Source organism: Xyrauchen texanus, chromosome 21 (genome assembly GCF_025860055.1).
Source record: "Xyrauchen texanus isolate HMW12.3.18 chromosome 21, RBS_HiC_50CHRs, whole genome shotgun sequence".
NCBI classification, from domain to species: Eukaryota; Metazoa; Chordata; class Actinopteri; order Cypriniformes; family Catostomidae; genus Xyrauchen; species Xyrauchen texanus.
In genome coordinates, this window is record NC_068296.1 from 29,073,140 (window position 1) to 29,100,997 (window position 27,858).

Sequence of the window (27,858 nt, forward strand, 5' to 3'; positions counted from 1 at the left end):
CTATTCAAAATTCATATTACTGACTTGTATTTGTGTGCAAGGAACTATTGGCATTTGTATACATGCAATTAAAGACCCCTTGAAATCACTTAAGTTTCCTTTTTTGTTTTATCCCCTTTTCTCCCAATTTGGAATGTCCAATTCCCACTAATTAGTAGGTCCTCATGGTGGCGCGGTTACCTCAATCCGGGTGGCGGAGGACATGGCTCAGTCTCCATATGGGGAGGCTCATGCTACCCTCCGCAATCCATGCACAACTTGCCATGCATCCCATTGAGAGCGAGAGCCACTAATCTTGACAGCAAGGAGGTTACCCCATGTGACTCTGCCTTCCCTAGCAACCGGGCCAATTTTGTTGCTTAGGAGACGTGAATCGCCCTGAATTTGAACTGAATTACAACTCCACGAGTTGTAGTCAGCAACAATACGCTGAGCTACCCAGGCCCCCCAACAACAATTTTCCTTTTCCGTGTTGATATATTTCCTTTTGAAACATGTTGAAGTATTTGCTATTGGAAGTTTGAATGGACAAAACCCGTGTAGTGCAAAAGGAGTCTTCTATATTTTGGTCTTCTTTTTTTTTTTTATGAGAAAGACTATATATACTACATTTTAAATGCATATATCTGCTACCGTGCTGTGATAAAAAAAACTTAGAAAGCTAGGCCAACTTTTTAAATAGATTGGATGGTAAATGATTAATTTATGTATCTTGATGGTATCAGGAATTACAAATATGTTACATTGGTATTAATAGTTTGGGTGCATAAAATTGTTTGTGTTTAGTTGCATCAAACTTTGTATAAACAAGCCTAATTTTTTATATTTTGTTCAGATTGTACAGACCATGCGTCTGGTGGGCCCTGACAATCCCTTGGAAATTATCTACTTTGTAGAAGGAGCAAATGGACAGAGACTGCCTGCCGCAACCACAGCGAACATGCTCAACAGTCTTGACATGCAACATACAGCTATCGTCATGGGATTCCGATTTCAGGGAATATTGGCACAGCGTGAGCATTCAAAACTTTACATTCTTTCAGTAGAAAAAAAATTTAATATTTACCAAATATATTTCTAAACTCAAATTTCACTGTGGTCAAAAATATAATACCAAATTCAGATATTTTACTCTTCCACCGGCCCCTTTTGCAGACTAAAAAATCAATACAAATTAGGTCATAAATACAATTGTAAATAAAAACATGATAAGAATTAATCATTGAAAATAAACCATGACCTTAAGATAGTTTAACACAAATCTCATAAATATTTGTTTAATAAAATGGCTACAACAGTGATGGTCATGGAAATAATTTTTTGTTCCACTATATTTTCAGTGGCTGCCTTCCAGATCAGTCATTTACGAGGTTCCACTTTGGTTAGGATGCTGCCTTAGAACATAACTACCTATGTAGGCAGTAGACAGCAAGGCAGCTCATTGGCCTTTGGGACAAAGTGAACATTTTCAAACCATTCTTGTAGTCTTAAATGTGAATGAGGCATGATTACCATACATGAGTGAATATTACATACTGTTCTTAGTCACTGACATGTATCCTTCTGTTCAGCTGTGGAGAAACAGGCCTCACCTCCCTCAGACACTGAGAAGACCAACATATGGATAATCGTGGGGGTGGTGGTCCCTGTGCTGGTGGTGATCATTATCATAACCATCCTGTACTGGAAACTCTGCCGCACAGACAAACTGGAATTCCAGCCAGACACCATGAGCACTGTCCAACAGAGACAGAAGGTGAGAGAGAGAGACGGGAAAACTCATTGTAATGATTCAAAAGTAATGAAATGTTTAAAATGCTCTTTCAGCCCTCGTTATGAAACTCCCCCAGAGATGTCATAACTTTCTTTCCATCTGAATGGGTCAACTGTAGGTCATATGGGTCGTTTTTGTGTTTTGTTTGTGTCTAGCATGTCTGCTGAGTTGTGTCAGTGATATTGCTAATCAGTCAGTGGGCTCCTGTGTGTCTGAGCTGCTTATCTCAAATCTCACTGAGTGATTTAAATTACTCCGTGTTAGGACGCTAGCTAGATGTGCCTTGCATGCGCGCGCGCGTGTGTGCATGTGTGTTATATTTGCTACTCTGCCTGTTTTTATACACAGTCATACTTGCATTGAGAAGTCTGATTAATTCTAGTGAATCATTACTTATGAAACGCTTTTAGAGAAAAGAACAGATTCAAAGAATGATTTGTTCATGAAGTCATGCTGTACTGTATGTTACTGGTGCTGTTTTACGTCTATAACCAGGCTTGTCATGCACAAACACACACGTATGCAGATTCACAGCAGTAATTATGTCTAATGCTCATCTGACTATTTGGTTGATGCTCAGCAGTGAAGGTCTTATACAGTCTGATTCAACCACACTCAGCTGAGGAGCACACACTCCACATATGTCTCTTCACACATTTCTGCTCTGCACTATACCACACTACCTTCAATAACTGCCCCTGCTCTCTTATAACCTCTCAACAGTGACCCTCATAAGTCCTTCAGTGAGGTCCTCTGGTTTAATCATTTTAATGATAGTCTGGTTCTCACACTTTTCATTGTTAGGGTCTCTCCCTGAAAAATCTATTTTGACAGATTTTATGGGCAGTAGGAGAGTTTTAATTATTTCTGCTATTCCATTTGGTGCCACAAGTGCTACAGATATGTTACCTTATAAGGTTATGCCTTAACCTTATTAACCTGGCTGCTTTATATCACACCAAGGACTTTATCATTGTTGCAGCAAAGACTGTGTCATGCATGTCTTTCTCATCATTTAATTTTCCATCGGTTTTACACCTGTACTTTTGGCACTTTCAAACACATTTGGAGATGTATATACATATAGAGCCTCTCTCTTTCTTGCTCTCTCTAACTCTCTCTCTCATATTCTCCATCTAACACATAGCCATTCATATCTTAACAATGTATTTCCTCCCCCATGCTTGTGCAGTCTACTACCTCATTACAGAAACCCATACCAGCAATCCAAAGATCAATGACTCCTATCAAGAGCAAAGAGCTTTTAGAGAGTAGTGATGATGAAGAAGAAGAAGAAGAAGAGAAGGAGGAGGAGGAGGAGGAAGAAGAAGAAGAGGAGGATGAGGATGAAGAAGAGGAAGAAAGAAGAGAGGAGAAGGTAGAGGCTGGTAGAGGAGTCGTTGTAGTTTACTGTAGACCATAGAATAGTCCTCTGGTTAGTTCCCATACAGGAAGTACAAGATTCAGCTTCCTCTTTCATTTTCAGCCTGAGGAGTGTTGTGCCAGCACGAGTGTAGCCGCGTTAACGTTTACGGTGTTTGTACTGTTTTGGCGCTGCAAAAAAATTATCTTAATTAAGCAAATTTGTGATACTAAGAATATATCTGGAATTATTGTTCTCACCCCATCTGCCAAATTGATTTTTTTTTTTTTCTTTTTCTTTTTTTTTAAGCATAAACCTCAAAAATGGTATTCGATTTATGCTTAAAATAAGAAAGAAAAGAAAAAATATTTGCAAATTGGGTAAGAAAAAACATTGAATTCAAGATATACACTCTGAAGACCAGAATGAATTCATTTTAAAATGTAGCTTCAAGTAAATTTATGATGTTGTCTTAAAAACAACACAAAATACTGATTAAGAAAATGATTTTTGCAGCGAGTTCTGTCTGGACCCTTTTGACGTGAATAGGTGTGTGTGTAGTACAGTAAAAGAAGTGATAAGGGTAACACCTTTCATAGCTGATAGAAACGCAAGCAACATCTAATTCCCGCCTTCATCCAAATCAGAAACCTGTTATTGCTGCCAGTAGCATAAAGAAAAAGGAGAGTATTGAGGAGGAGGAGGAGGAAGAAGAGGATGAGGAGGAGGAGGAAGAAGAAGAAGGAGAAGAAGAAGAAGTAGTCAAGGAAGAACCCAAGAAAGCTATAAAGAAACCGTTGCCATATAGTATCAGAACGCCGGAGGTATACATGAACTGTACAGTAATCCATAGCAGTGGAGTAGTGATGTATTTCCTAAAATTCTGTAGCTAGTCCTATTTACAGTATTTTCAATTGCTCATAATCTCCCTTTATTGCACTAATAGCCACAGATATATAATCCCCAACACCAGATGTATGGACAGTATTTGAATGTGTCGTCAACATTAATCTTCATCTCTGGCCATTTGGTCAAAGGCTGGGTAATCTGGACTGAATTGTGGCCTAGATCAGGTATTGCTGCTGTGAAAATGAGAATGAGATAAGAGCTTGCTTTGTTATGTACAGATTTGTTTTAAAGGACTCATTTGCATTTGAAAGGGATGGTGAAAATAGACATTGTCCCAGAAGATGAGCATATTTCAGTGAAATTGGCTCTATTGTGCCGATTCTGTTTGCTGCACAACACAAAAGCTGTCGGCTTGTGCATTTTTCATTCATTTCTGTGTTTTCTGGATTTAACATGGCCCATTGTGACCTTTTGGTTTGTTTGGGCTGGAATATCGTAAAACAGATAACCGTGATTCACCACCAAGAACACATTCAGTTTATAATTGTATAACCAGCAGTTATTAATCAGTTGAAAGTTTTCAACCAATCATGACTGAAATCACTTTGATTACCATGGCAAATTTTTTTCTTGATTTTAAACTCTTGATTCCATTTTTTTCTTAAAGGGCTAGTTGACATAAAAAATAAAAAGGCTTCAATAAAGTAAAAGTGGATGGTGTTTTACAGTAGGGCTGCACAAATAAGCAAATAAATAATCGAGATTACAATTACAGCTGCCACAATTAACTAATCGTGAAAAGTGTCAATTATAGCATTACATGTAGATCTACCCATGTTGTGTCAAAATGTTCTATTTAATTTTCTATTTTACATAGAAACGTTTTTGCTGTGGTTGATCATTTTATGACATATACATTTCATTATTCAAAATTTGAATTAAAGCTTTGATTTTTATGCTTCTGATAGGGCCAATGTAAAGATGACTGTTTAGGCAACTAGTCTTGATTTACAGATGTATATAACAACAAAGTAATATATGAACACAGTTCTCAGCTAGTTTTGGACGATTAGCCAACATAAAGAATACGGCATGCAGTTGATCCACCCCAAATAAGCATGTTTATGTATATTATATTAATGGAAATCAAACACAATTTGAATATCAAGAGAAATAATTGACAATTATCATTTTTTGTCATAATTGTGCAGTCCCAATTTACAGTATACTGTCAAACTACAAAAAGCACCATAAAAGTAGTTCAAACAACATGTGCGCTATATTCCAAGTCTTCTAAAGCCGTACAATAGCTTTGTGTGAGCAACAGAATAAAATTACTATCTGAAAATCTTCCTTCTGTTCTAGCTCTCAACTCTCATTCATGCACTTTTCCTACTATTACTTAAACTGCATCACATATAGTTTATATTTTGAAACCTTTTACATCCAGCTGTTTAAATATGTTCAAAATTGTCAGTCAATCATGGTTTAACCCTTTAAGCTCGGATGGACATTACAGAACATAAAATATCACATATTACTTGGAGGAGGCGATTATCTTTCAAACAAGCCCACACACAATGTAATTGATTGCATAGATTGTTAGATAATTGATACAAAGCACAGTGTGCACACAGCAGCTGGCTATCTGGCATTTTGCAATCTGACTGAAAACACGTTAGCTTTCCTGGATCAGCTGACATTATCGGAAATGATGTAGCATCATTGAATGCTAAACCAATCGGATTTGGTTCAGATTGAGGTAAATAGAGAGACATGTAATTGGTTACTGTTACATATGTCCACCAGGAGATGGTGGCATGTACATGACACAAACTCCATAATGACTCATGGCACTGATTCTGTGAATTCTCATTACTTGAATCATGTCTGTATGCTATGCAAACCTTTAGTCATGGTTGTTTTTGCATTAGTTCTTATGAGAGGCTTTTGGACAATAGGATAAATTATTTTTGTAATGCTATAACTTTTGATTGCTTTGTTGAATCAACACATAATTTGAGTCAGTTACAGTTGACATGATTGGGTACAAAACAAAGCTTTCAACAACAAAAAAAATCATGTCTTGTGCTAGCATTCTCAGAATGTATCATAATCTTTATCATTAAAAAGTTTTCTTTAAAATTATAACATACACAATTTAGTTTTCCCCTTATTCTCCCAATTTGGCATGCCCAATTCCCAATGTGCTTTTAAGTCCTTATGGTTACGTATAGATTCGCCTCAATCCGGGTGGCAGAGGATGAATCCCAGTTGCCTCCGTGTCTGAGACGTCAATCCATGCATCTTATCATGTGGCTTGTTGAGCACATTGCCATGGAGACATAGCACATGTGGAGGCTTCACGCCACCCACCGCAGCATTCAAGCATCCACTCAACTCTGCACACGTACCAACAAGAACGAACCACATTATAGAGACCACGAGGAGGTTACCCCGTGTGACTCTACCCTCCCTAGCAATCGAGACAATTTGGTTTGCTTAGGAGACCTGGCTGGAGTCACTTGGCACGCCTGGGATTCGAACTAGCGAACCCCAGGGGTGGTAGCCACTGAGTGTCTTATACCACTGAGCTACCCAGACTACCCAGAACTTAAATGGTTAAATCACCTTTAAATGTTATTACCCTGACGACTTTTTTCAAATTCCATTTGGTCTTTCTTACGCAAAAAAAAAAAAAACATGCCTGTGCGTTTCTGAAATGGATAGTTCACCCAAATATATTCTGTAATAATTTACATATGACTTACTTCCACACAGTGAGCAAGCTTCTCTCACAGCACCTAGGAACGTGCAGCAGATGTCAAGATTTTCACTGAAATATGACTTCAATTTCAGCCATTGAATTGGAAAGACATAGAAGTGTTATTCATTTAAACATCTCCTTTTGTGATCCGCATAAGAAACAATGATATGCACATTTGGAACAACATGAGTTCTAACAAAAAAAAATGTACAGTCTTATTTTATGGGTGAGCTATTCCTTTTAAAGTGGTTTTTTTTCTGCTTGATCAAACCTCAAGCGTTTGTAAGCCTCTTGTCTTGAAACCCTCCACTGGTTTACTAATGACTGCTGGTCTCTAACAGAGCCTGTGGGAATTAGCTTGCTCTGCTGTTGTGTTTGTTCAGTTTGTTTAATCTCTTACAGTGCAGCAGACAGACAGGCCATTACAGCCCCGTCTAGCAGGTCTGGCCCGTGGTCAGTTCGCTGACCTCTAATCAAGTGCATCTAATTTGAATGATCACTCTTCTGTTTTTGATCATTCTCATATCAGTTAATTACTGTTGCTCTTGCTCAATTGAATACTTCCACTCAGTACAATGGAGTTATGGTACCTGATATTGTCTATGTCTATGCAGGGTTATTATACTACTATATATTTCAATTTGTTATTTCGAGTTGGTCTGGCTTTCATTAGTTTTTAGTCTATCATTTTTTTCAGTATTTTGTAGTTTCAGTTTAGTTTTTCACTATTTATGTATTTTTTATTTTTGTTTTCATACGTTATGGCTATCATTTAAATATGTTAAACATTATTTAAATCTTAAATCAGTCATAGTGGCTTTTTCATGTCATGATGAAGTCAAATTGTTAATTTGTCAAACTTTAATAAACTCAAATAAAATAATAATTAACATTAATTTATTATAGTTTTTGATATACAGTATATTAAAGAGTATTTTAGTTTTGTTTCAGTTTTCCAATTATGCTTTTATTTTTATCTGTTTATTTCCATTGACTGTTATTGTTTTTTGTTAACAGTGATAACACTGCCTTGTTTATGTGTCCATTCACATTGGCCTTTCTTAAAGCAGCTGGATCATAGCCTGACCTGATTCTGTCTTGATTTTTTTTATTAGTGTGTGTTCTCTTTTTAAGTAAACATTTAGTCATTTAGCTTTCATTCCTCAGTCCCCTTTGCAATCCCTCTATTTCCTGCACAAGCATACCTATGCATAAAAGTTAAAAAAACGTTTAACTTTTCCTCTCTTTCCCGCTGTCTCTCTGGTGGTGGTCTTCAGCTGCAGGCTCCCAGTGTAAAGGGTTTTGACTTTGCCAAGCTGCACATGGGCCAGCACAGTAAGGATGACCTCATGGTCATACAGGAGCCGTTACCACTTCCTGTGACCACTAAGGAGCAGAACCCAATCGAGAACACAGAGGTGCTCACACCAAAGTCCAAAACCTCCTCCAAAACTTCCCGCAACGGCCAGCGCCGCAGGGGCCAGTAAGTGTGAATGTTTTTTTCATATCAGTATTTTTTAATGAATCTGAATTATTCCCCATAATTCTGTTAACAAGCATAACAATGCAGATTTAATAGCATTGCATAAAAATAATAAAATTGCATAACAATAAAATAAAATAAAAATGTGTTGCACTAATACAATATGTTTTGCTGCATATACCTCATATTACAATAACATGTTACTTTATTTAAAGGCAGAAATTAAATTATGAGTTAGACAACTGCTGATCAATAGAAAGCTTTTTAGAAGGATTACATCTCACACACTAATCAATAGAATGGTCTTTGGAGTTAAATTACCACAGATCTCATCGGTTGCGAACACGATCTTAGCCAAGTTGCCTGCACACATATTATAAATGGACAGATGTCATGTAATTCAAATAGATTCAATACTGTATTAGCCAAAATGGGATAATCCATATTTCTATACTATACTTCCTGGTTATATAATAGACAATCAGTTTTTAGATTTTCGTATCATGCATCTGTAACATTTACCAACCAGTCTGAGCTATAACAGTCAGTCAGAAATGATAAATTCATATTGATTTAGATGCTTCGAAAGTTAAAGGTGCTGTAAGCAATTTTATCCATTCCAGAATTTCCACAAACTGAGCTGTTGGATTAGCCACACCCCCTTTTCCAAACCCTGCACTCCAAAGATACCAAATGAGTTTTATTGATACCAACGCAAGCAGAAACCGTTGTAAACAACAGCAGCAAAATAGCGCCCTCATCTGACAACAGTTATGAGCAACATGTCATAAAGGTGGCATTATGCCTCAATAATTCACTGTAACTACAATACTATGAGAGCATGCAAAATGATTGACAAGCAGAAAGTGTCATTGTCCACGGTCATATTTTTCTTTGCTGTTTACGGAGTCTAGAGTTGTCACAGAGATATCTTTAAGGGAGTAGTAAACATTTTTGCATGCCTTTCCATAAAAAAATCGCTTACAGCACCTTTAATTGATCCAATTTTTCTGGACCAATAGATTACACCTGGACCTTTAGACAAACCTCCAGAAATATGTTGAATACGTAATGAGCCAGCACCAAGTCACAACCCTTTGGTGGTCACATTAGATCTGAAAGAGCACTTTAGAAGCATTGCAGTATTAGGTCACCTTCTCATGCTTTTGCCCTGGAGACTCATGCCTCATCAAAACTGAATGAGGATTAATATTACTGTCTGTCAAATGGATGCATAAAAAGAGATCTGATAATCATGTAATGAAGTTATATCTGTTAAACATTATTTTTATTATTATTATTGTTGTAATGCATTGTTTTAGTCTTTTCAATGGCTCAGGATACAGAGTTTTATATGTGTCTTTTGCACAGAATTTCTCCATCTGAGGGGGATTCTATAGGCAGTGAGCCGTCCAGTGATAGAGGAACTCCTGATGAGGGAATGAGACCTGCTGGTCTGCCCATTGATCCCAAACAGTCACGAAAGGTTGGGGTTAATGGATTAAATGGTATGTTTATTGGCTTTGATTTAGACTCTATAAGTATTTTGAGTAGTGCTGTGGTGACACAATCATATCCTCCTGAGACGCCGCATCCACATGCGTGGACATTTAAGTTTTTTCTTCGCTATAGGCTATGCATAATTTTTATTTCATTTAAACCAATTTTATTTTAACATGGTTGGCAGTGATTGTATGATGCTGGCCATTACTTTGAATCAGTGCTAGGTGGATTACTTGTGAATTGTAATCAGGTACTGATTACAAATTACATGACAAAAAATGCAGTAGTATCAGTAATGTAATCGCATGGTATTCTAATTACTTTTGGATTACTTTCAACCTAATTCTACTTTATTTTATGTGACATGCATTTGAGTGGGATAATAATTTTAACATAAAAGTACAAAGTGGAAGAACATTTTTTACATTTTTTAATACTAACAAAAAGAGCCTCACAAAAAGAGCTCCTTATGACATTTTTAAAAAGTGCATTAAACATTAATTAATAAACATTACATTTAACAGCAGTGACAGTGCATGGCCAAAGTCTATAATTCAAAACACTGAGACATCAATTTCATTTTAAGTTTATAAAACAATGGCAGCATTACGAACATTAATGACATAAAATTGTCAGGATCCCATCACCTCCTCAGTCAGGTTTATTGTGGTGACACGATCCTGACACGTATGTTCTATGTCTCCGTGTGCGCGCACGGCTTTGGTTGTTTTCCTGGCTGTGAGCTCTTCTGTCTAGTCTGTGTCATGTTCAGAGCATGGTGTCCGGATCCTGACTATTCAATCTTGTTTCTGAGTCGGGATCCGGACACTCATGCTCCATGTATGAGCACATAGCTAAAGATGGCTTCATTGCCATGTGCTCTTTCTGTCTGGATTTTTGTGTTCGTTGTATGATTTTTTTTTTTTTCTCACAGTTTTTCATTGATTCTTAGATCTTTGTAGCAATATTATTTTTATTTAAATGTGTGGATTCATGTAATTATTGAATAGAATTAATATTATAAAATATTTCACTGAGTGAAGAAGCAGTTTATTTGTATAAGCACTAACTCTAATACCGGCATTTCTCAGTGCGGTCAGAGCCACGTCTACACTGAAAAAGTGTTTCCTAGTAAGATATCCAAATATCAATTTAAAAAAAGATACATTTACTTAAAAGCAAAACTGTAATATAAGGATGTTTTATTTATTTATTCAGAAAATGTTTTCTTGCCCCATGGCGAACCAATTTATATTTTTTCTGCAAAAATCTCTAAATGGTGTTGCATTTATTCTAAAACAAGAAAAAGCTGTTTGACAATGAGTTAAGGGAAATGCACTTAATTCAAAATATCTTGTCTTATCGCATGCAGTTTTATAAGAATGTTTAGATATTTTTATAGGAAAACATGACAAAAAATACTGATGAATATGCAATTAAAAGATGTACAGAGTTGGAAAGTAAGAAAACCTGCAACTTTCAGTGGAAGATTTGTGGCTTTCCTTGTTGATTTACTCTCTACTCTGCCAGACCTCATTCATACGTCTCATATGTGTGGAATGACTAACCCTCGACTTTACTCTTGGCTGCTTGGGTTTCTCTTTCTCCCTTTATGTATCTCTCCCTCTATTCTCTCTAAGTCTCTATGTGTGTTCTCTTTTGACAGTGCCTGTGGCGATGACCCTCTCTCAACACTCATTTCTGCTTTCTCAGACTAAATAGGATACAGTTTGACTAGCCAAGAAATGACACTTATCAACTCTCTCTTGCTTTCTCTTTCGCTGTCTGATTGTTCCCTTTATTGTATAAACCACTTTCCTCTCTCTCTTCGTCCCCCATCTTTGTCTGATCCCTCCTGCTTACTTTTTCTTAGCTCCTCCCTTTCAAAAGCACTTTCCTATCCTCTAATCCCCATCCTCTCATCATTATGTTCTGGTGATAACAGTGTTTTTCAAGATAGTGTTGTCTTAAATTCTTATACATATAACTCACCTAATACAAACATTGTGTGTGGAGTTTCTACCCATTTCTCTCGATGTTTTCTTCATACCTATGTCTTCTGAGAACATGTAACTTTTCTCTTTCTCTTTTTCATTCTTTTCATCCATTCACCCTTCTGTTAATGGCCCACAGGAAAGAATAGAATTGGTAAGACTGACTGTCTGCAGTGGTACGTTTAGCATCTAGTTAAATTCAAATTTATATATTAATATATTTGTTTCATAGATTTCTTGAGTGGTCATTCTGATGATAATTTCTTAGATACAATGTATCAGAGAGCGGTCATTACCTTCATTTCAAATGAGTGCCTATAGAATTAGGCAGATGCCTAATTTACTGACAGGATTTATTTTGATATTGAGGAGCGCATTAAATAACTATAAATATGTGTGGAAGTTACTTCATACATCCATTTATAATTACCTTGGAAACAGTTGATTACAAAAAACTGCAAAAATGGCTCAAGTTAGTTCTAGTATTGTGTAGTATCATTTGTATCCAAATACTTTTGGGGTCGCTGTATACAGAAATATCATAAATTAAATTGCGACCATAGAAGAACAATTGTACAATATGTTATGTGTAATATTGCAGAGTACACTTATATATATATTTTTTTATAGGTCCACCACCAATGAATGGTATGGATGAGCCCTTATCTTCAGCCTCCATCTTTGAGCATGTGGACCGAATGTCCCGTGCAACTGACGGTCCCAAGCGTCTACCAAACAAAATCCAGCTCATCGCCATGCAGCCGATGCCAGCCCTGCCCCTACCCAGCCCTACTGCCAATGGCACGGCTGCAGAGAATGCTAAGCTCAACAAAGAGGTCAGTAATTCCTCAGTCACCCTCACTTTTCATGAATTTCTACTAATTAAGCATTATATTGAGAAAATTTGCTTTTGTCTTGGGTTTCCATTTGAATCCTAATGGTCCCACAACATGAACTTATAATAAACCATTATCAGAATTTATAAATATGGGAAAAGTGTATCCGAGATTGTCTGATATAAGCTCCACATTGACTGTATGATTTTATGATGACCAGATCCAGGTGGCTTTGAGGCATAAATCCGAGATTGAGCACCATCGTAATAAAATTCGGCTAAGGGCCAAAAGGAAGGGCCATTATGACTTCCCCGCCATGGATGATCTTATTGATGACCCTAAAGAGCAGGACCGGATCTATCAGAAGGCTCAGATGCAGATTGACAAGATACTAGATCCAGATATTCACATGCCATCTCTCTACACTGAGCCAAAGAAAAGGTAAAAGATGACCCCAAGATCTATGACCCTGTACCTGAGAATGTGACTTATCCTGGTTTAGGAATATTCAAAGCATGTCCAAATTTTCAGTACAATAAACATGCATTGACAAGATTTTAATACAAAACAGCTTGACTCTGTAAACTCAAATATAGTACTGCCATGATTTTTTTATATGGATGCTAGATAATGTTTTACATTGTTTGAATGCTGAAAATCTCACTGCTTTCAGGTATTTTAACTTTTTAACCCTTGTGTTGTGTTCGTTTGTGCTAACACGTTTTGTGTCCCGGTCAAAAATGACCGGCCTACTAAGATTGTATCCCAAAATATTACATTAGATCTTTGTCAGCTTCGTTTTTAGTAATTATGACAGGTTTTGTACTTCTTTTTTGAACATATGTTTAATAATATATACAGTGCATTCGGAAAGTATTCACAGCGCTTCAATTTTTCCACATTTTGTTATGTTACAGCCTTATTCCAAAATGGATTATATTCATTATTTTCCTCTAAATTCTACAAACAATACCCCATAATGACAACATGAAAGAAGTTTGATTGAAATCTTAAAATGTATTACAAATAAAAAACGAAAAATCACATGTACATAAGTATTCACAGCCTTTGCCATGACACTCAAAATTTCTACAACTTGATTGGAGTCCACCTGTGGTAAATTCAGTTGATTGGACATGATCTGGAAAGGCACACTGTCTATATAAGGTCCTACAGTTAACAGTGCATGTCAGAGCACAAACCAAGCCATGAAGTCCAAGGAATTGTCTGTAGACATCTGAGACAGGATTGTATCAAGGCACAGATCTGGAGAAGTGTACAGAAAACTTTCTCCAGCATTGAAGGTCCAAATGAGCACAGTGGCCTCCATCATCCGTAAATAGAAGAAGTTTGGAACCACCAGGTTCCCGGTTTAGACCGGGAACACCACAGGTGTAACAATGTGTTCAGTTGCCCTGTGTGAACAAAGTCATGGAATTTATTCCAACTGGATTAAATAAACTACAGTTTTCAGAAGAAAACAAATACCAGAACACAATATAAGGGTTAAGGTAGAACAGAATATTGTACACTTTTGCATCATTTAGACACATCAATGTGCCTTTAGGATTGGAACAGTCCCAGGACGGCAAAATCTCTTGTCCACTTAACGTACATTTCTAAAGCATGTGTAATCACTTAGGTCTGTGTGTGTGTTTTGCAGCAACAGAGGGAAGCATTCTCCTAAACAGAGGAAGAAACAGATTAACGGAGATCTGACAGATGCTGACAGAGCCCGGCTCATAACGACAGACAGTGATGGGACATACAGGAAATATCCAGGGGTCAATAACATCGCATATGTGGTCAGTGCCCTGAAGAGACCTGTATTCTCTCTCTCTCCACTACAAACTGTTTCTTTCCTGTTCTTTCAATACAGTATATTTGTAGTTCAAAACGTTTCTATTTTAGGTATGATTTAATGTATGGCTGCACGATAATAGTTCAAATTAAATTCACAATTATTTTGCTCAAAATTATAATCACAGTTATTAATAACAATTATTCTGTCTTTTGAGATTTTGTATGTAAAATTAAGAAAGAGTAAAATATAAGTATATGACATGTGGCTGCTTATTTCAGAGCATGCTTGAAGGTAAAACTGAATTTCTGAAGAGAGCGTGATTGGTCAGTTGAGGCAAAAATTGACTTCTAAAGGGTTTGTGATTTGTCTAAGACATTGCCCATAATGAGAATGGACAACAATTTGAAACTTTACCTGGCTGCTAATTTTCGCTTACTAGCTTAGTAATACCATAGATGATTATGCTTAAATAACCGCGAAAGGCAGAAACTGTGAAAATCGCGGTTAAAATACTATTAGGTCTGTACAATTAATTGAATGTATTTAAATGTAAAGCAAGTATTTTATCCACTTAGATAAGGGTTAATGGATAAAGAATGAGTACTAGCAACAAATATGTTTAAAATGATGTACACTCTTATAACTCCAGGCTAGGCATATGACGGTATAACATTTTCACATCACGATAATTGCTGAAGCTTTTATCACGGTATTACGGTATTATCACAGCTTTACAAAAATGGGTTAAAAGATAAACAACAACAGTTCACTTTCTTTGTCATCTTAGTTGTCACTTAGCTATTTGTCTCTTTAGTGTTTTCTCTCAATTTTCAAAAACAGTTTTGAAAAGCTAGCAGAACTGTCATAACTTAGCTTTATCTCACTGAATTGCACAAGACTATTGTGCAGCAGATGAGTGAACATGTTTGAGGTGTTCTCTTGATTCACTGCCAGTTTTCTGCCACATTTTCGACCAACAACCCCTCTGAATATTTATGGAACCCAAAATACTTCCACACTTCTAACTTAACACTTTTAGATGGCAAATAAAGTCAGCTAAGTTCCTCCTTCAGCCATGCTTCTCGTCCATTCTGGTTTGTTTACATCAGAGTGTGCATGTGTCATTTGTGTCTTGTGAATCATCAATTCGTTGATGAAAAAAAAAATACTATGCGATTAGAAAAATGTAAACAATTTGGCTAAAATGTTATTTAGAATTATTAACGGTATTTTGAAGTGCCCACAATAACAATATCGAGCATGATAATTACTGTGATGTATTGTATTACCGAATACCTTCACATGCCTACTCCAGGCATATCAGTGGCCTAGAAATAGGTGTTATTTTACGTACGGTTGGTCGCCCCATAATGGCGCCCATTATGATGTGACTAGCCAAATACGACTGAACTTTCAGTTGTGGAATAAATTATTCATGGATGACAAATACACATCATAAAATGGCATCTGTAAACCATAAATGTTTGCTTTTGTGGGATGCTGAATCCAAGCTGATAGGTGTTATTATGAATACCACTGTCATATCTGCCAGCAAAACATAAACAAAAAATGACATTGTGTACCTTTACATTTAATATCTGTGACCTTATGCTAAAATTCTCATACATTATACAAATATTTCTTCCTTAGTTCTTTCTCTCACTTTTGTCTTGCAGTCGGATCCAGACCAGGGCCCTGATCATCAAAGTCCATCCCCGACGGATGATGTGTTCCACGGCCCAATTTCTCCTCCCCAGGCCATCCTCCTCCGCCACCCCCATACCTCCCCCCTCAACCATCTATAGAAGAGGCGCGCCAGCAAATGCACTCTCTACTGGACGATGCCTTTGCCCTTGTATCCCCTACCTCTCAGGGCAGCACAGCTGGCATTACCCTGCCCGGGGTTGGGCTCAACCCTGGAGCCCTGTCCCCCTCAAGCCCGCCATCTCGTGGCCCACGGCTCTGGGGCCCAGGATACCCGCCCCTGAATCCCTACACAGGGGTAAGAAATGATCTGTGGTGAATTAAAAAAAAAATAAATTGCACTTTTAGCACATACCCTTTGCAAAACCCTGTGGTTTTCAGAGATAATATTCAGGGTGAATTTCAATTAAAATGGATCATCCCTATGCCCTACTCACTCTGAAGGACAGAGCTCTTAATGTAGGCACTTTGAAGGGAGCTTGACATTACTGTATAAATTAGAGGTGGTTGCTTTTTGGATCGGTTATCAGCAAAAATCTATGCCGATAGTTCCCAATAGTTTTTTTTCTATTCCTTTGTTCCTCAATCATTCATCATTGACAACATTCATCCATATTTTTATCCTCACTTCAATGCATATTTTGTTATTTTGATTATATAATCAAGTGTCTAAATTGAATCGTGTCGTAGCCTGTAAATAATAATAAACCTTATTCCTCAAACTCTTAAACTCTGAAGCAACAATTTTACACATTCAAATTTAAAAGCTCACCATTTACACATACTGTGGAATAATTATTATAAAAAAAAATGAAAATTTTTCAGAGAACCCCAAATAAAAATAAAAAGACTCCAATTATTTATAAACAATATTGTATGTCTTTATAATCTTGTGATAAACAGAAGTTTTTTTGGGAAAAACAATTTTTTTATTGTCCTAAATTGTAACATTGTAAAAGCATGTAACTTTGGTTCTGTTCGTCCCATCTCTCTCCAAATAGTCTTACTTTATTCCACTAGATGGCAGGAAGTACTAGAAATAATATCACCTTATCACCTAGAAAAATCACCTTCTGTCACAAAATGCAGTTCTGAAATGTAAGTGGTACTCTAATGCATTTTAGCCATCACAGATGTGCTTGTCCATAGACATTCAGTCTAATTTTCAGTTCATGCATCACCCCCAATGTTTCATCAAATATCTCAGCCTCTGAGTGGGCTAGAAGCTCAATCTAGATGTCAATAGAAAGCTGAGATTCTCTCCTTTGGGATGATTTAATATAAAATATACATAATTAATAATCGTTAACATATATTTCTGATTATTTGTTTAGCATGCTTTTCCTGCGGTACTGCATATTTTGTTCTGGACATCTAAGATATAACATTGGATTATTCACACAAGCAAGCTCACAGACAAGTAAACAATGGCAAATATTTTGAGAACTTCCTAAGGTAAAAGAAAATATAAAGTTTTTAGCTATTTGGGGCTTACAGCAGCACTTATCAGAGCATAAAAGAGCCATTTGTAATGTATGTCTTTCAAATATCATATTTCACTTTGATTCTTTTGAAATTAATTTAAACTGTGGTATTAGTGCAACAAAATAAACTGTAGTCATGTTCCTGAGAATTGGAGCTTTCATTTGATTATATGATTTGTTTATATAAGTGCTATTTAAAAGACTTGTATTAATATTTCTACCTTATAACCACTAGGAATACTTAAATATAGAGCATTGCAACAGAGTCTGTCGTTTCAAAATATGAGTCCCCTGTCTGCTTCTGCCTTGTTTATAGTTAGAAGTCCCACATTATTTACCATATCTGAAGTTTTTCTTACTATTATTGAGATTTTGGTTGAGCAATAAGCAACTTCTAAGATTTTATTTATTTTGGACTCTTGTAGGAAAGACTTCAAAAATGTGTATAAATTATTCTATAAATCAATTGTAAAAACTATTGGCCAAATAATCAGTTATCGACTTTTCCTTCTCCAGTATCGGCAAAATCCACTGTTGGTTGACCTCTAGTAAAAATGTACCCTTCACTAACTGTCTTGTAGAAGGGCCCTTCATGAAAAATTACTTTTCTTTTGTTAGAAACCAACCCTTTGTGATGCATCCACTTTTCGTAATGTCTTTTCAAGGGTGCAAAAATGCCATTTGGAAAACTCCCACTGTGTCCTGACATTTTTTTTTTATTTGTTGAATCAATAAATTACATTTAATTACAGCTCTGTGTGTATTTGCCTGGTTGACAATAATGCGGGCAACAAAATAACATAGAATAACACTAATGGAGGGACCCAAATCATATCTAGGGACCAGAAATTTATAAAAACTTGTGGGTGGGTTCTTCTGATTTGGGCCAGTAAGAAACCATTTACAACATAAAAGCAACCACGTAGCAACGCCCTGGCAACCACCCACAAGACCCTAGCATTGTGGCACTACTTACATTTTCTTCAGAACTTTTAAAACTTGAGTTGTTAATATGTTGTGGGAACACTATCACGTGTCTATCGGGTTTTCAGTATGCTAGTCCCTGGTTGAAGAGAATTAGATCCATACACTTCTCTGTTAAGGATGCCCCATCTGTCAAGTGCACCTTAACCCTAAACACCAGGGTCAAATTATCACAGCTACTGACCCTGGAACTGCCTCTCTTATTCTAGCTCTTAATTAACCTAAACCAAACTGATCGCAGATCAGCTCTTGATTGCAGTTAAGCACTGATGTGTCTGAGAAGCCTACTACTGATTGTGGATAAACTCTCACTAATCTTCCCCACTGCTTAGAAATCTGCCCAAAGAGTCAGAGACTGCAAACACAATTCTTTCAGTGAATATAACAAAGCCTGATAAAGGAATAGTTCACCCACAACTGAAAATTCTATGAATTGTCATTGTATGGAAAAAGGAAGAAAATAAGTCATATTGTTTTTGAGCAATGCGTATAAGATGACAAAACGTACATTTTTGGGTGAACTATTCCCTTAAATAGTCTATTTTATGTATTAAATCATGGAGGATTGTGAAACCACCAAGAATTATCAGGCTATTTTAAGATCAATAACTTTGTCTTTCTTTCAGAGATACGCTGACTTGGGTCTGCCTCCTTCCACTGTACAAGGTTTACTGCATAGGTGAGTTCAGTCTGAGGTTTTTGTGCCCCTTTGCAATCTGTCCCTCCCCCAATCCTCCTTTCTGACTGTGTACTGTCTCTTTCTCTCTCTCACACACACAGACAGGTCAGAGCACGGCTCTTCATCTATTATACACACAGGTCATGTTTTTTTCATCACTATGATGTTGCTTGTCTGTGCCACACATCTATTCGCTGTACTAGTTGAACAGACAATGCAAATCAGTGTCAGAAATGTACTTCTTATTAAGGTGCGATTCTTGCCATCTAGAATAGATTTGTACCTTTATGAGGGCATTTCCTAACATATAACACATAGGGTGTGTCCATTTATGTCTAATACTTCAATCATACCAATAATTAAATAGGCCTACAATTGAATACTGTAAATAAGTCAGTTATTACATAACATATTAAAACACATTTTAGTTACATGGGGCATTTTTGTCACTTAAGTAGCATTTTTGCCCTGAGCACTGTTTCATTTCTGACCTTGGTGCAAATACCTGTATGCATGCTTGCATACACATACACTTTTGTTTTTTTGTCATGATGGGAACTTTCCATTGATTTCTGCTGTTTTCAAATTGAGCTAATTATATTTTCTGTCAGCTAAACCCAACCCTCACACAAACCTTACAGCATTCGTAGATTTTCATCAAGACATTACTTGGTATAAAACCAGCAAGAACAACAAATGATTCGACACAGGACTCAACACCAGGGGAGCTTAAGAAGGGAATGTTTTGATAGGGAGAGCTGGCGTTCTGCACGTGGCACCTGCAAAACACAAGAGGGAGATAGAGAGACTAAACCAACACAGGAAAACACTCTAGACAAGAAAATTGACAGTCCTTGGATACACAGTCAGGCTAGACTGTGACAGCGATCATGTTACTCATGCCTGCATGCTTTGGAGAGAGAGCAAACCTTTAGTCATTTTAGTATTTGCATGTGGAATCAGTTCTTATGTTCAATTATTATGTTTTTATTTGTTTGAAGAGGCTTTTGGACACTTAAAAATGTTTTTGTACACTAGTATAAATTATTTTTTACTTTATTTAAATATTGAAAATATTTGTTTCACTTTTAATCGCTTTTTTTGTATCAACACAAAATTGTTCTCCGTTTCAGGTGACATGATTGTGAACAAAACAAAATCAGTTTCTTGGAGCATCCTTATTTACACCCTGAGATATATAATGTCAAATCAGAAAAATAAGAAAAAGTGATTTTGTGATTTTTGTTTTTTAAATTTCCCTTTGGCTTCATACTCCTTTTTTCTTTTTTTTTTGTTATAAACCTTTAATTTTGGGTATGCCACTGAAACAGGAAATCTGTTAAAAAAAAAACCCTCAGAGCTTGAAATGTTAAAAGACACTCTTGAAGTGAGAGTGCTGAGTAATTTGTTAACAGCTGATTTATGACGTGCAGTCTTTTTTATTGTTACAGACAGGGTTTAGGGTCCGGCTACATCCCTTCAGGAGAAGCCCTTCCTGTTGAACAGCTGCTGTCAGAGTCACTATACACTGGTCGAGGGGGTCACACAGATGAGCTGCCCTCCTCTGCCAGGCCCCGACCTGTAGGTGGGACTACAGGTATGTTCTGACATTATTAACTGGAAACAAACTGCTTAAATGAACTCAAATTAGTCAAACAATTCTAAAGTACAGTATTCATATAAACATTTCTATCATCTGGAGCCAATACTAATTTAATTAATTCTATAAGAATCAAATAGAGATAGATCCTTTCTAGCTTTATCTTTAGAACCTTACTTGTACTGAAATAATGTCTCAAGATTAATATTTATTGATTATTTATTTTTAACGTTTTAATTCAATTTGAACAAGGGCAATTTATTCTTCTAGGAATTGTAGTAGCCCTATTTGAAACTTGTATATAAAGTTTATGGCACTTGTTTGTGTTTGTTTACAGGTACTCAGCTGCACCATTTAAACCACGTTGGTATGACTGGTCGTGTAAGTGAGAGCAGGCAGCCTGGTGGGTTAAACTGGGGGCCGTATCATGAGGATGACAACAAGCTTGCTAACAACAGAGACCCTGTAAGTTTGAAATGCTCCACAGTGTGTGGTTTTTAAACCGTTTGATGTTGCAACCATGAGCACATTGACAAATGACCGTCCAAATGTATGGATCAACTCCGTAAAGTAGGGCATTCACACTGACAATTTAGTCAGAAACACAGCATGGATTGGATGAAAAATTGTTAATATGAAAGCTGTTTTGTGGACCTTGGTACCGAACCCGAGATTACCTGTAGGAGCTGCTCTGAGTTCGGTTGCAATGGAACAGTGGCATAGTTCACATGAGTGAGAAAACAACCTGTACTCTGGTCCGCACTTGTTCAGGAAGTAAAATAACTTGCGCATGCTTCATCAGTTGCGTAAAAACACACATGTGCACCATGAGTAGCAGGAAAACATAAGCAGCGCTGCAACAAGCTCCTCAAAAAAAAGAGTTTTCAAGCATCAGATATAGATGCCTTCTTCTGGACATGCATATCTGCTAAATTATGACATCCAACTCACAGAGGAATACATTTTGTTTAGTCTGGTGTGCATAATGACACCAAATAAAAAACATAAAAACACAAATATAGCGGCCCGCATTGTGTTCTCCATTATGTACACGTTTGCAATGACGAAAAAGTGTGTAAACCACCTTAGACACCCTGATGAACCATGCTGGTACGTTATTGTTAACCTGTCACATTCAAGGTCATTTACATATTGATGTCTTAAAAGTACAGAAGCAAAATCAGCCTGTTTAAATGAAATGGTCATGTAAAACCAAATTAGCATGGTTATTGATGCATGAAGCCTTGATTAACAAAAGCTGGGTTTCCATCCAAATATTTATTTTTTTATTTCTGAAAATTCAAATAAAGAAAATTCGAAACATCACGCGTTTCATCAGCTGCGTTATGCACATTATCTTGAGGGAGACCGCCTTGTGTCACTGAAGATCTCCTTGTTTCATTGAGAGTTGCATTCGCTGTGATAGAGAAATTGCACATTATGTTATTAAATCCTGCCAGGAGACATTGCAGAATAAGTGCCATAATGAGGGCTCAAGTGGGTATTCCCATATGCCACCGGCCTCCATATACCTGGTAGCACCCGCATTCATACAGTTCTTGCCGATTGTGAGGACCCACTTTAACGAGGAGCTATGGGTTGAGCTCTTCTGACTAACCAAGGCTATGTTTGAAAAATTGTGTACCATGCTCAGGCCTCTCGTTGAGCCAGTCACATCAGGCTATCGCAGACCTATACCAACCATCGAGCACATTGCCAGCGCGCTTTACAAATAGTCATAACACATCATTGTTTATGCAAATACATTTGACATCACCTTATTGCGCATTTTTAATCATGCAAAATGTCAGAAAATCCACCATATCCTAGAGCATAATCTGAATTTTGAGAGTTTATTTGCAGATCAAGTTTCCATTCAGGTTTTCTTATGTGCATTTTCAAAATTCACATAAAAGTAGTTGAATGGAAACCCAGCTAATACAGTGGCAAGAAAAATTATGTGAATAATGTTGGCATGCTGTGCCCTTTTATGCCATGTGTAGTGCTCCCTGTTCTTCCCAAACAATTCAACCTTAGTTTCATCAGACCACAAAACATTTTCCCAGTAACATTAGCTGGTCTTTGCCAGTTTAATGTGTTCCGTATAGTAGGCTTAAGAACAGAGATGTTAACCAGTTCCAATAATTTCTTCAAGTCTTTAGCTGTCACTCTAGGGTCCTTTTTTACCTCACTGAGCATTCTGCAGTGTGCCCTTTGAGTCATCTTTGCTGGATGGCCACTTCTAGGGAGAGTAGCCACAGTACTAAATAGTTTCCATTTATAGACAATTTGTCTAATTGTGCACAGATGAATATCTAAACTCTTCGGGATGTCTTTGTAACCCTTTCCAGCTTCATGCAAAGCAAATATTCTTGATTGTAGGTTTTCTAAGATCTAAGAGGCGTGTTCCACATAAGCAGATGCTTCTTGTGAATAGCAAACTCAAAATGTTTGAGTGCTTTTTATAAGTCAAAGTAGCTCTAACCCACACCTCCAATCTAGTTTTATTAATTGGATGCCAGGTTTGCCAACTCCTGACTTAAATAAGCTTTTGTTGACATCATTAGACTAGTGGTTCACATACTTTTTCCAACCTACAGTGTGAATGTTTGAATTATGTATTCAGTATGTACAAACACAATAATGTCTGTTATATTAGTTGAAACACATTTTGTTTGTTCATTATTGTAATTTAGATGAAGATCAAACCAGGTTTTAAGACAAATGTAATGCAGGTAATTCCAAAGGGTTCACATACTTTTTCTTGCCACTGTAAGTGGACTTCAAGGAGGAAAATGAAATGCCACATATAAAAGTGTACAATATGTCTTCTCTAAACTAACTTCTGTAGCTATTTTTTTCTGAATGTCTTTTAAGCTCTTTAAAGTTTTTTAATAAATTTTTCCTTTTAATATTTTTCCTCCATGCTTTCCTTCCACCTCCATCTCTGTGTTCCAGACCTCCAGGAACGGCCTAAAGGAGACATCTGCCGCTCCTCTCCACCTGGACTCTCTAGGCCTGGGCTATCCTCCCTCTGCTCCCACCGAGGAGCCTTCACCTCCCACCCATTCATCCGCCTCACTCATCAAAGCCATCCGAGAGGAACTCATGCGGCTCTCCCAGAAACAGGCAGCGGTACCAAGCTACCACAGCTGAGACCTGCCCCTGTGGCTCCACCCAGCGAAAACTGCACTACACTGCACTGTACTTCCCATGGAAGTGGTTTTTTTGAGATGACGACGACTGTATGTCCTGTAACTGCTGTTGCTGCCGCCCTGTGGCACAAAAGCATTAGGACAGGAAGAGTAGACATTTATCCTTTATTCCCATGTTCATTTCCATTTTTCTCTATAGTGTTGTTTATTAGCACATGCAGTTTCCCAAGACTGAGGAAGAAACTTTTTTACCTTTTATTCAGTGAGGTTTCATTGTAACCTATTGTAACCTTCAGTAGCAATTAACTTCTCTGTGGTCTCTACATTGACTGATATTGAAGCCAAAATATGGCCGCCACACATTCCTTTAGTCTCGTTCTGTTAGAGGTGTGTGTGTGTGTTTTTATTTTCACACTGTGTTGATTTTTTGCTGTGTACGATGCCTTTTTATGTTAAGAATTTTATACCTTGCACTGGCTCGTGATTCTCATCCATGAAAATGAACAGCTTTTTGATACCTTAAGCTAATCTCCATATTGTCCAAAACATTTTTAAATTGGATTGTCATCACCAATTTTCCTTTTATTTTTGCCTTACCCTGAGTCACTAGGATAAGCCTACAATAATTATATTATTTTCAGAGGTGTTTGATTAAATTTTGCGGGAAATTTCAGGCATCGTCATTCTTCCTAGCATGTTTGCATACTGTTCGTAAACAAAGAAAAGTAGGTCCAATGGCTGAAATTCTACTTAATTGCTCAGACGACATACTTTCCGGATATACATCTTGTAGGACTTTTTTACTATCTGTGACTCTGTGTAGCTAGTCAGATCCACTCTGATATGATCACAGGCAACCATGGGTACCTCAAACCATCAGAATAGTGAAATAAGAAAAGTGCCGAAGCTCAACTGACGTAAAAACCACACGTTTCAACCACAGATGTTGATAGAGAACCCAGAAATCCGTACTGTACCTTTAATTATCCTTTTCCTTTGGGCCTCTTTTTGTGCTTCTTTCATCTCCATTTAATGGCCAAGAACCAGATATTGCCTTCACAATACAGTATTGAACCTTATACAGCATTGTTTTAATGGGGTCCAGTAATAGTATTTGAAGTAGTGACATGTTTCCCCTCTGCATATGCCTTTATTATGTTCAGGAAATATAGATACAGTATACAGTTCCATTTATGTCTTTGCAGAACAATGCAGTGGAGGACGCTGTCTTTACATTAAAGGAGTGTTATCGGTTCGGTGCAGTTTAACTCGTCCCTCAGTTGTAAAGAAGAACAAAAAAAAATCTTGTTTACAATAATGCACTTATAAGAGAAGTCTACAGGGCAAGACACTGCACTGGATTATTGTTAAAATAATAATATTGTTCAGCACTATTTTGAAAGTAAAGCCACAAGACTTCAACATATGTTTTAACATAAGGTGTGTGTGATTGTTTACTAGTAAAATAATTTGCTAACCTTGCCTGTGCAAATTTGAAATTCAGTATTTTGACTCATTGTAACAATCAGTTAAGTAGCCTACACTTTACAGGGGGAAAATCTACTCGCAGTATTTACATTGGTAACAGATAAACAATAGTTCATATGGCCAGAACAGTAGCGAATGTAAAAGAATGATTTACAGCTCAAATAAAACATATTTTTGTTTGGAAGAAATAACATAGGTGCTTTAACAAAAACGAGCTGTACGTTTTTGCTTTTAAACCATCGGGAATGCCTTCCCCATAGACTTGCATTGTAAATGCATTACTGTAAACGTGACATTTAATTTATTGGCAAACAGAGGGATGAGTCAGCATCATTTGTCATTTATTGACAGCATTTCACAGATGTTGTCAATAAAGCTTAATTTAACCTGGAAAATTCCTTTTTAAGGAATAGTCTGAGTTTAATACAAGTTAAGCTAAAATAAAAATCATTGTTTATTGGTATTACAGGGTATCCGGCCTTACATTGTCATGGCAACGAAGTTGGACATCATTATATAATGTTTGTTTTATCACACCAAATTCATTTTAACACACATATTGTTTGTCTTATGGCTATATTTTTGAAACTGAGTATTTTTAAGTTTACGGATTGGCCCCTTTATCTTCAATTGTAAGTGCCTCACTGTAACCTAGATTTTTGCTTATTTTTAAAGAAAAGGAGGAACGAGTCGAAATACATTTTTGTGGAAATCAATATTATGCCACAAATACATTCGATTGAGCTTAACTTGTATTGAACTTGGAACATTCCTTTAACTCTGTACAATTGTTGGGCCGTCTCTTCGCCCAAAATATAATCTTTCACATTGTGTCCAGTGTGGAACTAAGAGTCTATAAGTCAATAAGTGGTGAATGACAACCGTAGTGTACTCTCCTGAGTATGTGTAGTATCACTACTGTGTAAATGATCTTTGAAGACAATACTACATTTTAAAGATATGAAGAAAACATTGAACTGTTTCAAGTCTAAGTATTTTAAGGTCGGGTTTAGGCCATGATGTGCTCCTCATTCCATAGCAATAACGTTTTTTGAAGCATTTAATGTGTTAAAGGATGCAGTGTTGCTCATTATACTGCTGTTGATCAACTGGTAATACAATATGTTCCTCTATGACTCTGTGCTTGTAGAGCGTTTGGTGTGGTAGAAGTGCATAAAACATGGTCACTGTAATTATAGTATTAGATTACACTCAGTGAAAGTCTCCAGTTCAAAACACTGATCATTCAACTATTTGTATCTTATTTAATGCTCAAAATGTGTTCATGCCTTGTGATTAAACATTTTTTTTGTGTTGATGTTGAAAACAGGAGGATTTTCTTTTTATCTCTGCCCTAGTTTATATGTTGGAATGAGTTTTCTGCTCGCTATTATGTTATGTGAGGTTGGAATTTCATTGATCTGTAGTTACAATTCTACTGATTCTTTATTTAAGTGACAATTAAAAATTATTAACAGGATGTTGTTTGCCTCATCCAAATTGAAGTCATTGATACGGAGAGCAGAAACCTGCTCAAAATAAAAAGCTGTTAAAATATGGGGAACATACGTTGAGCTAAACTAAGCCAGCGAATTGGGTAGTTCATTAGAAACCAGCTTTGGGTTATTTATTCAACCCAAATGCTGGTTCATATTTACAGCATTGCTGGGTTAATAATAAACAAATGTGTAAACATGGTAGCTCATTATTTTGGATCAATATAAATACATGTAACAAGTACATGTCATTTTACAAACATTTTAATAAACAGCATGTAGAACAATAAAGTAAAATACACTAGGCATTAAAAACATTCATGTATTAACAATACCCATTATATTACTAAAATGATGGTTCACCCAAAAATGAAAAATCTCTCATTTACTCGCACTCATCCCAGGTGTGCATGACTTAATTTCTTCTGCTTCTAAAATGATTTGTTTCTGTTCAGAATATTTCAGCTCTGTTGGTCCATTCTGTGCAAGTGAATAGTGGCCAGAACTTTGAAGCTCCAAAAACTACATAACGGCACAATGAAAGTAATTCATATGACTCCAGTGGTTAAACGCAGGTCTTCAAATATGATATGATAGGTGTGGGTGAGAAACGGATTAGAATTAAAGTCCTTTCTTTAAATCACCTCAACTGTTCTGATGCTGTCGCAATGGGGTGGAGGGAAGGGTGTATAGTTCCAACTGCCAGTGAAAATTACCCAGCCACTAACCTTTAAGTATTATCAGACTGAAAATACATTTTCTATGAAATTACAGTACGCAAAATGTAGGGTTTTAGCATTGTGCATAGACTTTATATACACCCAAAATATATTTGAGATACTTTGTTAAACCAACAAGTCGGAAAAAATACTGAAATGTCTTAAACAGACTACTC

General features: G+C 36.7%; 1 protein-coding gene across 1 annotated transcript in view; it reads left to right on the forward strand.

Annotated features, from left to right (window-relative positions):
- si:ch211-1e14.1 (UPF0606 protein KIAA1549) overlaps positions 1–27,148 on the forward strand; it is a 70,848-nt gene extending 43,700 nt beyond the window's left edge. The window contains 13 exon segments of the mRNA XM_052152784.1: positions 836–1,013; positions 1,572–1,756; positions 8,031–8,236; positions 9,608–9,744; positions 12,364–12,569; positions 12,790–13,010; positions 14,233–14,374; positions 16,050–16,112; positions 16,115–16,375; positions 19,172–19,224; positions 20,676–20,821; positions 21,162–21,289; positions 23,783–27,148. Coding sequence (XP_052008744.1) covers positions 836–1,013; positions 1,572–1,756; positions 8,031–8,236; positions 9,608–9,744; positions 12,364–12,569; positions 12,790–13,010; positions 14,233–14,374; positions 16,050–16,112; positions 16,115–16,375; positions 19,172–19,224; positions 20,676–20,821; positions 21,162–21,289; positions 23,783–23,980 — 2,124 coding nt within the window. The 3' untranslated portion in view covers positions 23,981–27,148.
- Positions 27,149–27,858: the final 710 nt, after the last annotated feature.